The sequence below is a fragment of the Heptranchias perlo genome, chromosome 30 (genome assembly GCF_035084215.1).
Source record: "Heptranchias perlo isolate sHepPer1 chromosome 30, sHepPer1.hap1, whole genome shotgun sequence".
In the NCBI taxonomy this organism is placed as follows: domain Eukaryota; kingdom Metazoa; phylum Chordata; class Chondrichthyes; order Hexanchiformes; family Hexanchidae; genus Heptranchias; species Heptranchias perlo.
The window spans coordinates 33,172,704-33,191,555 of record NC_090354.1 but is presented as its reverse complement, the minus strand read 5'-3'; the positions used below and the strand labels follow the sequence as shown (position 1 = coordinate 33,191,555).

At 52.5% G+C, this 18,852-nt stretch overlaps 1 protein-coding gene across 3 annotated transcripts in view; it reads left to right on the top strand.

The window, feature by feature from the left end:
* LOC137300197 (microtubule-associated protein tau-like) overlaps window positions 1-18,852 on the top strand; it is a 179,190-nt gene that overhangs the window by 144,545 nt on the left and 15,793 nt on the right. For 2 of the 3 annotated variants that reach the window (XM_067969279.1, XM_067969278.1), the window contains exons 10-12: window positions 618-710; window positions 2,764-2,845; window positions 3,878-3,990. In XM_067969279.1, coding sequence (XP_067825380.1) covers window positions 618-710; window positions 2,764-2,845; window positions 3,878-3,990 — 288 coding nt within the window. Of the gene's footprint in view, window positions 1-617; window positions 711-2,763; window positions 2,846-3,877; window positions 3,991-10,748; window positions 10,897-18,852 lie in introns of all 3 variants that reach the window. The other variant, XM_067969280.1, reaches the window with a different exon arrangement.

Here is an 18,852-nt window from a genome sequence, read left to right as displayed (position 1 = left end):
AACAAGAGAAGTTCGGAGACATGGAATGCTTTGCCGCAGGGAGTGGTTGAGCCAGAGGACAATGCATCTTTTAAGGGTAAATTGGATCAATGTTTGAAGCAGAGGAAGATACGGGGTTACGGGGAGAGGGCGGGGCCATGGGATTAGTTTTGGATTGCTCCAGCAATGGGCTGGCATGAAGCTGATGGGCCGAATGCACTCCTTCTGTGCTGTCAATTTCTATGGTTGTATGGGGCAGCCAATTGACCTGTTTTTGCTGATATTGATAGCTCTGTCTGGTCAGCTGGTGAGAGGACTTGCTTCCTCCCCACGTGAGCTGGAGTGCAGGTGAGTCTGCAGTTGGAGGAAGGGCCGCAGAGCAACAAGGGCAGAGTGAGAGGCAGGGAGGATGTGCCACCCAGTCAGATAATATTCGCACAAGGTCATTCCCAGGCAGAACATAGGACAGTCTAGAGACTGACCCAGGACCCCACATAGCGCAACGACTGCGTGTGCACATGTCACCCTCACCGGACTAGTTCTGGGACACACTTGTCCTTGTCACACCATATTTATCTTTGGGACTGAGTCCTTTGCCTCTGATTACTTTGACTCTTTTTCTGCACTAATTGCTGCAGGTTCAAATCGTACACAAAAAGGAAGATTACAGCACTGTGCAGTCTAAGTGTGGGTCCAAGGATAAGATCAGGCATATTCCAGGAGGAGGCAATGTAAGTACAGGAACAGGTCCCAGTCTGTATCGGTAACACTGACCTGAGTGAACCACATTGTGATACTCCTCCTGGGTCCCAGTGTGTGAGATTCCCCCTGGGTCCCAGTGTGTGAGATTCCCCCTGGGTCCCAGTGTGTGAGATTCCCCCTGGGTCCCAGTGTGTGAGATTCCCCCTGGGTCCCAGTGTGTGAGATTCCCCCTGGGTCCCAGTGTGTGAGATTCCCCCTGGGTCCCAGTGTGTGAGATTCCCCCTGGGTCCCAGTGTGTGAGATTCCCCCTGGGTCCCAGTGTGTGAGATTCCCCCTGGGTCCCAGTGTGTGATACTCCCCCTGGGTCCCAGTGTGTGAGATTCCCTCTGGGTCCCAGTGTGTGAGATTCCCTCTGGGTCCCAGTGTGTGAGATTCCCTCTGGGTCCCAGTGTGTGAGATTCCCTCTGGATCCCAGTGTGTGAGATTCCCTCTGGGTCCCAGTGTGTGAGATTCCCTCTGGGTCCCAGTGTGTGAGATTCCCTCTGGGTCCCAGTGTGTGAGATTCCCTCTGGGTCCCAGTGTGTGAGATTCCCTTTGGGTCCCAGTGTGTGAGATTCCCTCTGGGTCCCAGTGTGTGAGATTCCCTCTGGGTCCCAGTGTGTGAGATTCCCCTGGTTGCCAGTGTTTGAGATTCCCTCTGGGTCCCAGTATGTGAGATTCCTTTGGATCCCAGTTTGTGTGATTCCCTCTGGCTCCCACTGTGTGAGCGTTCCACTGGGTCCCAGTGTGTGAAATTCCCTCTGGGTCACTGTGGGTGAGATTCCCCCTGAGTCACTACTTGTGGGCTTATTGCTGGGTCCCAGTGTGTGAGATTCCTCTGGGGCCCAGTGTGTGAGATTCCCTCTGGGTCCCAGTGTGTGAGATTCCCTCTGGGCCCCAGTGTGTGAGATTCCCTCTGGGTACCAGTGTGTGAGATTCCCTCTGGGTCCCAGTGTGTGAGATTCCCTCTGGGTCCCAGTGTGTGAGATTCCCTCTGGGTCCCAGTGTGTGAGATTCCCTCTGGGTCCCAGTGTGTGAGATTCCCTCTGGGTCCCAGTGTGTGAGATTCCCTCTGGGTCCCAGTGTGTGAGATTCCCTCTGGGTCCCAGTGTGTGAGATTCCCTCTGGGTCCCAGTGTGTGAGATTCCCCCTGGGTCCCAGTGTGTGAGATTCCCCCTGGGTCCCAGTGTGTGAGATTCCCCCTGGGTCCCAGTGTGTGAGATTCCCCCTGGGTCCCAGTGTGTGAGATTCCCCCTGGGTCCCAGTGTGTGAGATTCCCCCTGGGTCCCAGTGTGTGAGATTCCCCCTGGGTCCCAGTGTGTGAGATTCCCTCTGGGTCCCAGTGTGTGAGATTCCCTCTGGGTCCCAGTGTGTGAGATTCCCCCTGGGTCCCAGTGTGTGAGATTCCCTCTGGGTCCCAGTGTGTGAGATTCCCCCTGGGTCCCAGTGTGTGAGATTCCCTCTGGGTCCCAGTGTGTGAGATTCCCCCTGGGTCCCAGTGTGTGAGATTCCCCCTGGGTCCCAGTGTGTGAGATTCCCCCTGGGTCCCAGTGTGTGAGATTCCCCCTGGGTCCCAGTGTGTGAGATTCCCCCTGGGTCCCAGTGTGTGAGATTCCCCCTGGGTCCCAGTGTGTGAGATTCCCCCTGGGTCCCAGTGTGTGAGATTCCCCCTGGGTCCCAGTGTGTGAGATTCCCCCTGGGTCCCAGTGTGTGAGATTCCCCCTGGGTCCCAGTGTGTGAGATTCCCCCTGGGTCCCAGTGTGTGAGATTCCCCCTAGGTCCCAGTGTGTGAGATTCCCCCTGGGTCCCAGTGTGTGAGATTCCCCCTGGGTCCCAGTGTGTGAGATTCCCCCTGGGTCCCAGTGTGTGAGATTCCCCCTGGGTCCCAGTGTGTGAGATTCCCTCTAGGTCCCAGTGTGTGAGATTCCCTCTGGGTCCCAGTGTGTGAGATCACTACAATGCTCTGCACAGAGACATTGGGACAGGAACAACCTCCATCAGGCCCTCTGATTGTTGGCTGTTTAATTTTTTTTTAAATTTCAGGTGCAAATTTTGAACAAGAAAATCGATCTGAGTCACGTGTCATCAAAGTGTGGATCAAAGGATAACATTCGTCACAGACCAGGTAATCCCACAGGCCGGAACATTCAGCAACGCACAGGTATATCTCAGAGTGAGTAAAGTCACATCTCAGAGATCACTGTGTCACATCGCAGAGCGAGAGAGAGAGCACAGTGTCACATCTCAGAGAGAGAGAGAGCACAGTGTCACATCTCAGAGAGAGAGAGAGCACAGTGTCACATCTCAGAGAGAGAGAGAGAGAGAGCACAGTGTCACATCTCAGAGAGAGAGAGAGCACAGTGTCACATCTCAGAGAGAGAGAGAGAGAGCACAGTGTCACATCTCAGAGAGAGAGAGAGCACAGTGTCACATCTCAGAGAGAGAGAGAGAGAGAGCACAGTGTCACATCTCAGAGAGAGAGAGAGAGAGCACAGTGTCACATCTCAGAGAGAGAGAGAGCACAGTGTCACATCTCAGAGAGAGAGAGAGAGAGAGCACAGTGTCACATCTCAGAGAGAGAGAGAGAGAGCACAGTGTCACATCTCAGAGAGAGAGAGAGAGCACAGTGTCACATCTCAGAGAGAGAGAGCAGAGTGTCACATCTCAGAGAGAGAGAGAGAGCACAGTGTCACATCTCAGAGAGAGAGAGCAGAGTGTCACATCTCAGAGAGAGAGAGAGAGCACAGTGTCACATCTCAGAGAGAGAGTGTCGGCCCTGATTATGAGCTCAAATCCTTGAGTGGGGCTCGAAAGCAGATTGAGCTCGATTGAGGAATCTGCGAACTAACTGAACCAATCCGACAAATGCAGAATGGGGGTTTGATGCGTGTCTGATCTTGACTGTGTTCAGGCAGGGAGGCCGAGTGCAGAGGCCTGCTCATCATAGTGTGGGACCGATGGGGTCTGAGTGGAGCTGGTCTGATTGCTCGTCTACAGCTCGTAGTTTACAGAGTGGGATTGGGGGCTGTCTGGGCAATGCTCGGTTATGGGGCAGAGGAAAAGGTCAATTATGAAAGTGGCAAAAGTAAATAACATTGAAGAATAAAGCTGCTGCAGACTGACCAACCCCAAACCGCCTGCACCTCTTCCCCAACAGGTGGTGGGAATGTGGAGATCAAATCGCAGAAAGTCGATTTTAAGGACAAGGCTCAGTCGAAGATTGGTTCGATGGACAACATCACCCACACACCAGGAGGGGGAGCGAAGAAGGTGAGAGGCACTGTGGTCCCATGATGGAGAATCATGGACACAGGGCCAACAAGAAATAAACATCAGAAAAAAAGAACTTGCATTTATATAGCACCTTTCACATCTTCAGAATGTCCCAAAGTGCTTTACAGGCAATGAAGTACTTTTGAAGTGTAGTCACTGTTGTAATGTAGGAAATGCAGCAGTCAAATTGTGCACAGCAAGATCCCACAAACAGCAATGTGATAATGAATAGTTAATCTGTTTTTAGTGATGGTGTTTGAGGGGTAAATATAAGCCCCAGGACATTGGGGAAAACACCCCTGCTTTTCTTCGAAATACTGCTGTGGGATCTTTTATTGCAGTAGAGTTTGAGCCTGGATTATGGGTTCGAGTCTCTACAGTGGAACCTGAAACCACGGCCTTCTCAAAGTTCAGGTTACAGAGACAGGTAGAGGATACAGAGACAGGTAGAGGATACAGAGACAGGTAGAGGATACAGAGACAGGTGGAGGATATAGAGACAGGTGGAGGATATAGAGACAGGTGCAGGTTAAAGAGACAGGTAGAGGATATAGAGACAGATGCAGCATACAGGGACAGGTGCAGGTTACAGAGACAGGTAGAGGTTACAGAGACAGGTGCAGGTTACAGAGACAGGTGCAGGTTACAGGGACAGGTACAGGTTACAGGGACAGGTACAGGTTACAGAGACAGGTAGAGGTTACAGAGACAGGTGCAGGTTACAGAGACAGGTGCAGGTTACAGGGACAGGTACAGGTTACAGGGACAGGTACAGGTTACAGAGACAGGTGCAGGTTACAGAGACAGGTGCAGGTTACAGAGACAGGTGCAGGTTACAGAGACAGGTACAGGTTACAGAGACAGGTGCAGGTTACAGGGACAGGTACAGGTTACAGAGACAGGTGCAGGTTACAGGGACAGGTGCAGGTTACAGGGAGAGGTACAGGTTACAGAGACAGGTGCAGGTGACAGGGACAGGTGCAGGTTACAGAGACAGGTGCAGGTTACAGAGACAGGTGCAGGTTACAGAGACAGGTGCAGGTTACAGGGAGAGGTACAGGTTACAGAGACAGGTGCAGGTTACAGAGACAGGTGCAGGTTACAGAGACAGGTGCAGGTTACAGGGACAGGTACAGGTTACAGGGAGAGATGCAGGTTACAGAGACAGGTGCAGGTGACAGGAACAGGTGCAGGTTACAGAGACAGGTGCAGGTTTGAGGGACAGGTGCAGGTTACAGGGACAGGTGCAGGTTACAGGGACAGGTACAGGTTACAGGGAGAGGTACAGGTTACAGAGACAGGTGCAGGTGACAGGGACAGGTGCAGGTTACAGAGACAGGTGCAGGTTAGAGGGACAGGTGCAGGTTAGAGGGACAGGTGCAGGTTAGAGGGACAGGTGCAGGTTATAGGGAGAGGTGCAGGTTAGAGGGACAGGTGCAGGTTACAGAGACAGGTGCAGGTTACAGGGAGAGGTGCAGGTTATAGAGACAGGTGCAGGTTACAGAGACAGGTGCAGGTTACAGAGACAGGTGCAGGTTACAGGGAGAGGTGCAGGTTACAGAGACAGGTGCAGGTTACAGAGACAGGTGCAGGTTACAGGGAGAGGTGCAGGTTATAGAGACAGGTGCAGGTTACAGGGACAGGTGCAGACATTGCTGCAAGAGTTCTTCAGGGCAGTGTCCTAGGCTCAACCATCTTCAGCTGCTTCATCAATCACCTTCCCTCCATTATAAGGTCAGAAATGGGGATGTTCGCTGATGATTGCACAGTGTTCAGTTCCATTCGCAACCCCTCAGATAATGAAGCAGACTGAGCCTGCATGCAGCAAGACCTGGACAACATCCAGGCTTGGGCTGACAAGTGTCAAGTAACATTCGCGCCAGACAAGTGCCAGGTAATGACCATCTCCAACAAGAGAGAGTCTAACCACCTCCCCTTGACATTCAATGGCATTACCATCGCCGAATCCCCCACCATCAACATCCTGGGGGTCACCATTGACCAGAAACTTAACTGGACCAGCCATATAAACACTGTGGCTACAAGAGCAGGTCAGAGGCTGGGTATTCTGCAGCGAGTGACACCTCCTGACTCCCCAAAGCCTTTCCACCATCTACAAGGCACAAGTCAGGAATGTGATGGAATACTCTCCACTTGCCTGGATGAGTGCAGCTCCAACAACACTCAAGAAGCTCAACACCATCCAGGACAAAGCAGCCCACTTATTTGGCACCCCATCCACCACCCTAAACATTCACTCCCTTCACCACCGGCGCACCGTGGCTGCAGTGTGCACCATCCACAGGATGCACTGCAGCAACTCGCCAAGGCTTCTTCAACAGCACCTCCCAAACCCGCGACCTCTACCACCTAGAAGGACAAGAGCAGCAGGTACGTGGGAACACCACCACCTGCACGTTCCCCTCCAAGTCACACACCATCCCGACTTGGAAATATATCGCCGTTCCTTCATCGTCGCTGGGTCAAAATCCTGGAACTCCCTTCCTAACAGCACTGTGGGAGAACCGTCACCACACAGACTGCAGCGGTTCAAGAAGGCGGCTCACCGCCACCTTCTCAAGGGCAATTAGGGATGGGCAATAAATGCCGGCCTCGCCAGTGACGCCCACATCCCATGAACGAATAAAAAACAAGGTTACAGGGACAGGTGCAGGTGACAGAGATTTGTTCTGTTTCACTGAATGCCCTGGTGCTGAGGGTGGGATTGTACTCGTGTTGTGCTTGTTTGGGTCGGGAATGCTCTACTCTCCCTTTGCTTTGTTTCATTCACTGCACCATCTGCTGCTTCCTTCGCTTTGAACTGCCTTTCAGGCTTTGTGCTACAGGAGAGGTTCCGGGGATTCCTCGGAACTCCCTTAAAGCGACCCTGCAAAAAACGCTGCCCTCAATCCTCAGTCACTCGGAGGATTAACGGGAATCAAATCTCCCTCCATAGGTCGAGTTCTGTGCTTGCTGGAGGCAGCCATTGGCCTGCGATTTCACAGCTGGTCATAGAGAGGCCTGGTACCCCCACCCCAAACACCCCCCACCCCAAACACCCCCCTCCCCAAACACCCCCCTCCCCAAACACCCCCCTCCCCAAACACACCCCCTCCCCAAACACCCCCCTCCCCAAACACCCCCCTCCCCAAACACACCCCCTCCCCAAACACACCCCCTCCCCAAACACCCCCCCTCCCCAAACACACCCCCTCCCCAAACACCCCCCTCCCCAAACACACCCCCTCCCCAAACACCCCCCTCCCCAAACACCCCCCTCCCCAAACACACCCCCTCCCCAAACACCCCCCCTCCCCAAACACACCCCCTCCCCAAACACCCCCCTCCCCTCACACACCCCCTCCCCACACACACCCCCTCCCCAAACACACCCCCTCCCCACACACCCCCTCCCCAAACACACCCCCTCCCCAAACACACCCCCTCCCCAAACACACCCCCTCCCCAAACACCCCCCTCCCCAAACACACCCCCTCCCCAAACACACCCCCTCCCCACACACCCCCTCCCCAAACACACCCCCTCCCCAAACACACCCCCTCCCCTCACACACCCCCTCCCCAAACACCCCCCTCCCCACACACACCCCCTCCCCAAACACACCCCCTCCCCAAACACACCCCCTCCCCAAACACACCCCCTCCCCACACACACCCCCTCCCCAAACACACCCCCTCCCCACACACACCCCCCTCCCCAAACACCCCCCCTCCCCAAACACCCCCCTCCCCAAACACCCCCCTCCCCAAACACCCCCCTCCCCAAACACACCCCCTCCCCACACACACCCCCTCCCCAAACACCCCCCTCCCCAAACACCCCCCTCCCCAAACACCCCCCTCCCCAAACACCCCCCTCCCCAAACACCCCCCTCCCCAAACACACCCCCTCCCCACACACACCCCCTCCCCAAACACACCCCCTCCCCACACACACCCCCCTCCCCAAACACCCCCCCTCCCCAAACACCCCCCTCCCCAAACACCCCCCTCCCCAAACACCCCCCTCCCCAAACACACCCCCTCCCCAAACACCCCCTCCCCACACACACCCCCTCCCCACACACACCCCCTCCCCAAACACCCCCCTCCCCAAACACACCCCCTCCCCAAACACACCCCCTCCCCACACACACCCCCTCCCCACACACACCCCCTCCCCACACACACCCCCCTCCCCAAACACACCCCCTCCCCACACACACCCCCTCCCCAAACACCCCCTCCCCTCACACACCCCCTCCCCAAACACCCCCCTCCCCAAACACCCCCCTCCCCAAACACACCCCCTCCCCACACACACCCCCCTCCCCAAACACCCCCCTCCCCAAACACCCCCCTCCCCAAACACCCCCCTCCCCAAACACACCCCCTCCCCACACACACCCCCTCCCCAAACACACCCCCTCCCCAAACACACCCCCTGCCCAAACACCCCCCTCCCCAAACACACCCCTCCCCAAACACACCCCCTCCCCACACACACCCCCTCCCCACACACACCCCCTCCCCAAACACCGCCTCCCCTCACACACCCCCTCCCCACACACACCCCCTCCCCAAACACCCCCCTCCCCAAACACACCCCCTCCCCAAACACACCCCCTCCCCAAACACACCCCCTGCCCAAACACCCCCCTCCCCAAACACACCCCCTCCCCACACACACCCCCTCCCCACACACACCCCCTCCCCAAACACCCCCTCCCCTCACACACCCCCTCCCCACACACACCCCCTCCCCAAACACACCCCCTCCCCAAACACACCCCCTCCCCAAACACACCCCCTGCCCAAACACCCCCCTCCCCACACACCCCCCCTCCCCAAACACACCCCCTCCCCACACACACCCCCTCCCCACACACCCCCTCCCCTCACACACCCCCTCCCCAAACACCCCCCTCCCCAAACACACCCCCTCCCCAAACACACCCCCTCCCCTCACACACCCCCTCCCCAAACACCCCCCTCCCCAAACACACCCCCTCCCCAAACACACCCCTCCCCAAACACACCCCCTCCCCAAACACCCCCCTCCCCAAACACCCCCCTCCCCAAACACACCCCCTCCCCAAACACACCCCCTCCCCACACACCCCCTCCCCTCACACACCCCCTCCCCAAACACCCCCCTCCCCAAACACACCCCCTCCCCAAACACACCCCTCCCCAAACACACCCCCTCCCCAAACACCCCCCTCCCCAAACACACCCCCTCCCCAAACACACCCCTCCCCAAACACACCCCCTCCCCAAACACCCCCCTCCCCAAACACCCCCCTCCCCAAACACACCCCCTCCCCACACACACCCCCTCCCCAAACACCCCCCCTCCCCAAACACACCCCCTCCCCACACACACCCCCTCCCCAAACACCCCCCTCCCCAAACACACCCCCTCCCCAAACACACCCCTCCCCAAACACACCCCCTCCCCAAACACCCCCCTCCCCAAACACCCCCCTCCCCAAACACACCCCCTCCCCAAACACACCCCTCCCCAAACACACCCCCTCCCCAAACACCCCCCTCCCCAAACACACCCCCTCCCCAAACACACCCCCTGCCCAAACACCCCCCTCCCCACACACCCCCCCTCCCCACACACACCCCCTCCCCACACACACCCCCTCCCCAAACACCCCCCTCCCCACACACACCCCCTCCCCAAACACACCCCCTCCCCACACACACCCCCTCCCCACACACACCCCCTCCCCACACACACCCCCTCCCCAAACACACCCCCTCCCCACACACACCCCCTCCCCAAACACACCCCCTCCCCACACACACCCCCTCCCCACACACACACCCTCCCCCTCTCCCTCCCCTTCTCACTCCTTCCCCTTCACTCCCTCCCCCTCTCTTCCCTTCTCTCTCTCTCCCTCCCTGATCCCCTCCATCTCCCTCTCTCCTCCCTCCCTCTCTCTCCCCGCCCCCCCCAGTGTAAGGAACCCAGTGTAAGACCTCCCTTAGCCTGTCTGACACTGTAATAGCCTCAGTGATCAGGCAGGTACCTCGTGCCATGCGGTGCCCATCAGACACCTTCCATCAGTTCCACTCCCTCGTCCCTTCGATTGTCAGCTTGGTCTTTGCCAGGCAGCAGCGGACTAGTTATCCAATCTCATTTACTGGCTGTATCACCAGTTGGAGCCTGAATGCTCGTCCTTTCCTGGTCCAGGGGCCAGCCCAGTCAAACTGATCCCCACCAGCCTCAGTCAGGGCAGTGCCATCTGATGGAGGCCTTTACTGAGGCTGCAGCAAGGGCTACTCATGTTATTATGAGATGGCGTGTTAACCATTCCAATAAAAACAGTAAATGCTGGAAATACATAGGAGGGGCAACTCCATCAGACCCAGGGACCAAACCCTGCATCGACCCCAGGGGTCTTTCCCTGCGACGTTAACCCATCCCTTTTCTCATTAGATGCTGACTGACCCTTCACGTTCTGTTATGTGACTGCTGATGCACGGACTGGACGGTATAAAGGGCTGGGGTCCTTCTGTGGGCCTTTGTCCCTCTGAGGGGGAAGCAGGAGCTGTGGAGCCTGTCCTTACTCCCAGGAAACCCCAAAGATTCCCTAGTGCTTTTCTTTCTTCCTCTTTCCTTCTATTTTTAGAGTCAGATTTTGCAAGTTAAATTTTAATGAGTGTTGGGCATCCGCTCCATGGATGATAATGATGATAATGATGATGATGCGTTGTATACCACCCTGGTTTCATTTATAGAAAGAGAACAGGAAGGAAGAAGCAGCAGTTCATGAAACTGCTCAGAACGGTGTCAGTGACACACCGGCCCGAGTTCCTGTTTCAGGCGTTAGCGAATCCCGTGTGTCACACGTCACCCCGAGCCAGGAGACACAGGCAGACAAGACGTGTGAGTGAAACCATCCCAGCCTATCCTCTACAAGGGTCTCCGTTACCCGGATAGAAAGTTATTCTATCAGTTGCATTAAGTTTTGGGAATAGCCAGTTGGTTATCCACAGCCCACGGAATTTCCCCGGACTGACCATTTCTGGGCACAACCGACCAGGGGGTTCCCAGTTGTGTGATTGATTCCCAGTTGTGTGATTGATTCCCAGTTGGGCGATTGATTCCCATTTGGATGATTGATTCCCATTTGGATGATTGATTCCCAGTTGGGCGATGGATTCCCAATTGGACGATTCATTTCCAGTTGGGTGTTTGATTCCCAGTTGGGTGATTGATTCCCAGTTGGGTGATTGATTCCCAATTGGACGATTCATTTCCAGTTGGGTGTTTGATTCCCAGTTGGGTGATTGATTCCCAGTTGGGTGTTTGATTCCCAGTTGGGTGATTGATTCCCAGTTGGGTGATTGATTCCCAGTTGGGCGATTGATTCACAATTGGGTGATTGATGCCCAGTTGATTGATTGATTCCCAGTTGCGTGATTGGTTCCCCATTGGGTAATTGATTCCCAGTTGCGTGATTGATTCCCAGTTGGATGATTGTTTCCCATGGGTGAAATCAATTTTCCTCAGCTCCCCTCTAATCCTTCTACCAATCACTTTCAATCTATGCCCCCTGGTTATTGACCTCTCCGCTAAGGGAAATAGGTCCTCCCTATCCACTCTATCTAGGCCCCTCATAATTTTATACACCACAATCATAACTCCCCTCAGCCTCCTCTGTTCCAAAGAAAACAACCCCAGCCGATCCAAACTTTTCTCAGAGCTAAAATTCTCCTGGCACCATCCTCGTAAATCTCCTCTGTACCCTCGCCAGTGCAATTACATCCTTCCTGTAATGTGGTGACCAGAACTGTACACAGAACTCAAGCTGTGGCCTAACTAGTGTTTTATACAGTTCCAGCATAACCTCCATAGGAACATAGGAACAGGAGTAGGCCATTCAGCCCCTCGAGCCCAGTCTGCCATTTGATAAGATCATGGCTGATCTAATTCTAACTCCATATACCTGCCTTTGGCCCATATCCCTTAATAACTTTGGTTGCCAAAAAGCTATCTATCTCAGATTTAAATTTAGCAATTGAGCTAGTATCAATTGCCGTTTGCGGAAGAGTGTTCCAAACTTCTACCACCCTTTGTGTCTAGAAATGTTTTCTAATCTCACTCCTGAAAGGTCTGGCTCTAATTTTTAGACTGTGCCCCCTACTCCTAAAATCCCCAACCAGCGGAAATAGTTTCTCTCTATCCACCCTATCCGTTCCCCTTAATATCTTATAAACTTCGATCAGATCACCCCTTAACCTTCTAAACTCCAGAGAATACAACCCCAATTTGTGTAATCTCTCCTCGTAACTGCTTTTATATTCTATGTCTCAGCTAATAAAGGAAAGTATCCCATATGCCTTCTTAACCACCTTATCTACCTGTCCTGCTACCTTCAGGGATCTGTGGACATGCACTCCAAGGTCCTCACTTCCTCTACACCTCTCAGTATCCTCCCATTTATTGTGTACTCCCTTGCCTTGTTTGCTCTCCCCAAATGCATTACCTCACACTTCTCCGGATTGAACTCCATTTGCCAAATTTCTGCCCATCTGACCAGTCCATTGATATCTTCCTGCAGTCCACAGCTTTCCTCCTCACTATCAACCACACAGCCTATCTTTGTGTCATCCGCAAATTTCTTAATCATGCCCCTACATTTAAGACCAAATCGTTAATGTATACCGCAAAAGGCAAGGGACCTCGTACCGAGCCCTGCGGCACCCCACTGGAAACAGCCTTCCAGTCAATTAAATTCAATTAATTAAATAAAAATCTGGAATTAAAATACTAGTATCAGTAATGATGGCCATGAAACTACCGGATTGTCGTAAAAAAACCCATCTGGTTCACTAATGTCCTTTAGGGAAGGAAACCTGCCGTCCTTACCCGGTCTGGCCTATATGTGACTCCAGACCCACAGCAATGCGGTTGATTCTTAATTGCCCTCTGAAATGGCCTAGCAAGCCACTCAGTTGTAAAATCTCGCTACGAAAAGTCATAATAAGAATAAAACCGGACGGACCACCCGGCATCGGACCACTAGGCACCGGACACGACAACGGCAAAACACCAAGCCCAGTCGACCCTGCAAGGTCCTCCATACTAACATCTGGGAACTTGTGCCAAAATTGGGAGAGCTGTCCCACAGACTAGTCAAGCAACAGCCTGACATAGCCATACTTACAGAATCATACCTTTCAGCCAACGTCCCAGACTCTTCCATCACCATCCCTGGGTATGTCCTGTCCCACCGGCAGGACAGACCCACCAGAGGTGGCAGTACAGTGATATACAGTCAGGAGGGAGTGGCCCTGGGAGTCCTCAACATTGACTCTGGACCCCATGAAATCTCATGGCATCAGGTCAAACATGGGCAAGGAAACCTCCTGCTGATTACCACCTACCGTCCTCCCTCAGCTGATGAATCAGTCCTCCTCCATGTTGAGCACCACTTGGAGGAAGCACTGAGGGTAGCAAGGGCACAAAATGTACTCTGGGTGGGGGACTTCAATGTCCATCACCAAGAGTGGCTCGGTAGCACCACTACTGACCGAGCTGGCCGAGTCCTGAAGGACATAGCTGCTAGACTGGGCCTGCGGCAGGTGGTGAGCGAACCAACACGAGGGATAAACTTACTTGACCTCGTCCTCACCAATCTACCTGTCGCAAATGCATCTGTCCATGACAGTATTGGCAGGAGTGACCACCGCACAGTCCTCGTGGAGATGAAGTCCCGTCTTCGCACTGAGGACACCATCCAACGTGTTGTGTGGCACGACCACCGTGCTAAATGGGATAGATTCAGAACAGATCTAGCAGCTCAAAACTGGGCATCCATGAGGCGCTGTGGGCCATCAGCAGCAGCAGAATTGTATTCCAGCACAATCTGTAACCTCATGGCCCGGCATATTCCTCACTCTACCATTACCAACAAGCCAGGGGATCAACCTGGTTCAATGAGGAGTGTAGAAGAGCATGCCAGGAGCAGCACCAGGCGTACCTAAAAATGAGGTGCCAACCTGGTGAAGCTCCAACTCAGGACTACATGCATGCTAAACAGCGGAAGCAACATGCTATAGACAGAGATAAGCGATTCCACAACCAACGGATCAGATCAAAGCTCTGCAGTCCTGCCACATCCAGTCGTGAATGGTGGTGGACAATTAAACAACTAACGGGAGGAGGAGGCTCTGCAAACATCCCCATCCTCAATGATGGCGGAGTCCAGCACGTGAGTGCAAAAGACAAGGCTGAAGCATTTGCAACGATCTTCAGCCAGAAGTGCGGAGTGGATGATCCATCTCGGCCTCCTCCCGATATCCCCACCATCACAGAAGCCAGTCTTCGGCCAATTCGATTCACTCCACGTGATATCAAGAAACGGCTGAGTGCACTGGATACAGCAAAGGCTATGGGCCCCGACAACATCCCAGCTGTAGTGCTGAAGACTTGTGCTCCAGAACTAGCAGCGCCTCTAGCCAAGCTGTTCCAGTACAGCTACATCACTGGCATCTACCCGACAATGTGGAAAATTGCCCAGTTATGTCCTGACCACAAAAAGTAGGACAAATCCAATCCGGCCAATTACCGTCCCATCAGTCTACTCTCAATCATCAGCAAAGTGATGGAAGGTGTCGTCGACAGTGCTATCAAGCGGCACTTACTCACCAATAACCTGCTCACCGATGCTCAGTTTGGGTTCCGCCAGGTCCACTCGGCTCCAGACCTCATTACAGCCTTGGTCCAAACATGGACAAAAGAGCTGAATTCCAGAAGTGAGGTGAGAGTGACTGCCCTTGACTGCCCTTGACCGAGTGTGGCACCAAGGAGCCCTAGTAAAATTGAAGTCAATGGGAATCAGGGGGAAAACTGTCCAGTGGCTGGAGTCATACCTAGCACAAAGGAAGATGGTAGTGGTTGTTGGAGGCCAATCATCTCAGCCCCAGGACATTGCTGCAGGAGTTCCTCAGGGCAGTGTCCTAGGCCCAACCATCTTCAGCTGCTTCATCAATGACCTTCCCTCCATCATAAGGTCAGAAATGGGGATGTTCGCTGATGACTGCACAGTGTTCAGTTCCATTCACAACCCCTCAAATAATGAAGCAGTCCGAGCCCGCATGCAGCAAGACCTGGACAACATCCAGGCTTGGGCTCATAAGTGGCAAGTAACATTCGCGCCAGACAAGTGCCAGGCAATGACCATCTCCAACAAGAGAGAGTCTAACCACCTCCCCTTGACATTCAACGGCATTACCATCGCCGAATCCCCCACCATCAACATCCTGAGGGTCACCATTGACATGAAACTTAACTGGACCAGCCATATAAATACTGTGGCTACGAGAGCAGGTCAGAGGCTGGGTATTCTGCGGCGAGTGACTCACCTCCTGACTCCCCAAAGCCTTTCCACCATCTACAAGGCACAAGTCAGGAGTGTGATGGAATACTCTCCACTTGCCTGGATGAGTGCAGCTCCAACAACACTCAAGAAGCTCGACACCATCCAAGATAAAGCAGCCCGCTTGATTGGCACCCCATCCACCACCCTAAACATTCACTCCCTTCACCACCGGCGCACTGTGGCTGCAGTGTGCACCATCCACAGAATGCACTGCAGCAACTCGCCAAGGCTTCTTCGACAGCACCTCCCAAACCCGTGACCTCTACCACCTAGAAGGACAAGAGCAGCAGGGTACATGGGAACAACACCACCTGCACGTTCCCCTCCAAGTCACACACCATCCCGACTTGGAAATATATCGCCGTTCCTTCTTTGTCGCTGGGTCAAAATCCTGGAACTCCCTTCCTAACAGCACTGTGGGAGAACCATCACCACACGGACTGCAGCGGTTCAAGAAGGCGGCTCACCACCACCTTCTCAAGGGCAATTAGGGATTAGCGACGCCCACATCCCGTGAACGAATAAAAAAAAAAGTCGCAAAAACACCCATCGACCATTACCCTTTGCTTCCTGCCACTGAGCCAATTTTGGATCCAACTTGACACTTTCCCTTGGATCCCATGGGCCTTTACTTTTTTGACCAATCTGACATGTGGGACCTTTGTCAAAAGCCTTGTTAAAATCCACGTAGACTACATCAAACACATTACCCTCATCGACCCTCCTTGTCACCTCCTCGAAAAATTCAATCAAGTTAGTCAGACACGACCTCCCCTTAACAAATCCATGCTGACTGTCCTTGATTAGTCCGTGCCTTTCTAAATGACAGTTTATCCTGTCCCTCAGAATTGATTCCAATAACTTGCCCACCACCGAGGTTAGACTGACTGGCCTGTAATTACTCGGTCTATCCTTCGCTCCCTTTTTAAACAACGGTACAACGTTAGCAATCCTCCAATCCTCCGGCACTAATCCTGTATCCAGTGAAGTTTGGAAAATGATTGTTAAAGCCTCTGCTATTTCCTCCCTGGCTTCTTTTAACAGCCTGGGATACATTTCATTCGGCCCTGGTGATTTATCCACTTTCAAAGATGCTAATCTCCTTAATACTTCCTCTCTCACTATGTTTATCCCATCTAATATTTCACACTCCTCCTCCTTAATTACAATGTCTGCATCGTCCCCTCTCCTTTGTGAAAACAGACGCAACGTATTCATTAAGAACCATACCCACATCTTCCACCTCCACACATAGTTTGCCTTTTTGGTCTCTGATAGGCCCTACTCTTTCCTTAGTTATCCTCTTGCTCTTAATGTATTTATAAAACATCTTTGGGTTTTCTTTGATTTTATCTGCTAATATTATTTCATGCCCTCTCTTTGATTTCCTCATTTCCTTTTTAACTTCACCCCTGCACTTTGTATACTCCTCTAAGCTTTCCGTAGTATTGAGTTCCTGGTGTCTATCATAGGCTTTCTTTTTCTGTCTTATTTTACCTTGTATGCTCCTTGTCACCCAGGGGGCTCTAGATTTGGCAGTCCCTCCCTTTTTCTTTGTGGGAACATGTTTACTCTGAACCCCTTGAATCTCCCCCTTGAATGTCTCCCACTGCTCTGACACTGATTTACCTTCAAGTAGCTGTTTCCAGTTTATTTCTGCTAAATCACTTCTGAGTTTAGTAAAATTGGCCTTTCCCCAATTGAAAACTTTAACTCCTGCTCTGTCTTTATCCTTTTCCATAACTATGCTAAAACTAACAGTAATATGATCACTACCACCAAAATACTCTCCCACTGCTACTCCTTCCACCTGCCCAGCTTCATTTCCTAGAACTAAATCCAGAACTGCCCCCCCACCCTCTCGTTGGGCTTGCTATGTGCTGGCTAAAAAAAATTCTCCTGTCTGCAATTGAAGAATTCTGCACCCTCTATACCATTCACACTGATACTGTCCCGGTTAATATTCAGGGAGTTGAAATCCCCGACTATTACTGCCCTATTTTTGCACTTCTCAGAAATTTGCCTACATATTTGCTCCTCTATCTCCCTCTGACTGTTTGGGGGTCTCTAGTACACTCCCAGCAGTGTGACTGCCCCTTTTTTGTTCTTTAGCTCAACCCATAAGGCCTCATTTGATGCTCCTTCTAAGATATCATCCCTTCTCACAACTATAATTGTTTCCTTAACCAAAATTGCCACCCCCCTCCTTTTATATCCCCTCTCTATCTCATCTGAAAACCCTGTAACCAGAGATGTTGAGCTGCCAGTCCTGCCCCTCTTTAAGCCATGTTCCTGTAATAGCTAAGATATCGTACTGCCACGTGTCTATCTGTGCCCTCAGCTCATCTGCCTTATTCACTATACTCCTTGCATTGAGGTAAATACATTTACGCACTGCCAACCTCCTCTGTTGTTTATTTTCTAACCTTTGTTCCCTCGGCCTTCCAGACTCACTCACTAATTTTCTGCCTGCCATTTCCAGTTCTGACTTTATCCCATCTGAATCCACACTCAGGTTCCCATTTCCCTGCCAAGCTAGTTTGATTCCCAATTCGTTGTATGATTCCCAGTTGGCTGATTGATTCCCCATTGGGTAATTGATTCCCAGTTGGGTAATTGATTCCCGATTGGGTAATTGATTCCCAGTTTGGTGATTGATTCCCGGTTGCACGATTGATCCCTTGTTGTGTGATTGGTTCCCAATTGGGTGATAGATTCCCAGTTGTGTGATTGATTCCCAATTGGGTGATTGATTCCAAATTGAGCAACTGATTCCTAGTTGGATGATTGATTCCCAGTTGGGTTATTGATTGCCAGTGGGTGATTGATTCCCAGTTGGGTTATTGATTGCCAGTTGGGTGATTGATTCCCTATTGCGTTATTAATTCCCAGTTGGCTGGTTGATTCCTAGTTTAGCGATTGATATCCGGTTGGGTGATTGATTCTCGGTTGCATGATTGATTCCTTGTTGTGTGATTGATTCCCTGTTACGTGATTGATTCCCAGCTGGATGATTGATTCCAAGTTGGGTAATTGATTCCCAGTTGGCTGATTGATTCCCAATTGGGCATTTGATTCCCAGTTGGCTGATTGATTCCCATTTGGTTGATTGGTTCCCCGTTGGGTGATTGATTCACAATTCAGTGATTAATTCCCCATTGGATTATTGATTCACAGTTGCGTTATTGATCCACAATTGTGTGGTTGATTCCCGATTGCGTGATTGATTCACAGTTGTGTGACTGATTCCCAGTTGGGCAATTGATTCACAGTTGTGTGGCTGATTCCCAGCTGGACAATTGATTCCCAGTTGCGTGATTGATTTCCCATTGCGCAATTGATTCCCAGTTGCATGAATGATTCCCAATTGGGCGATTGATTCCCAGTTGTGCAATTTATTCGAAGTTGGATGATTGATTCCCAATTGTGTGATTGATTCCCAGTTGGGGTATTGA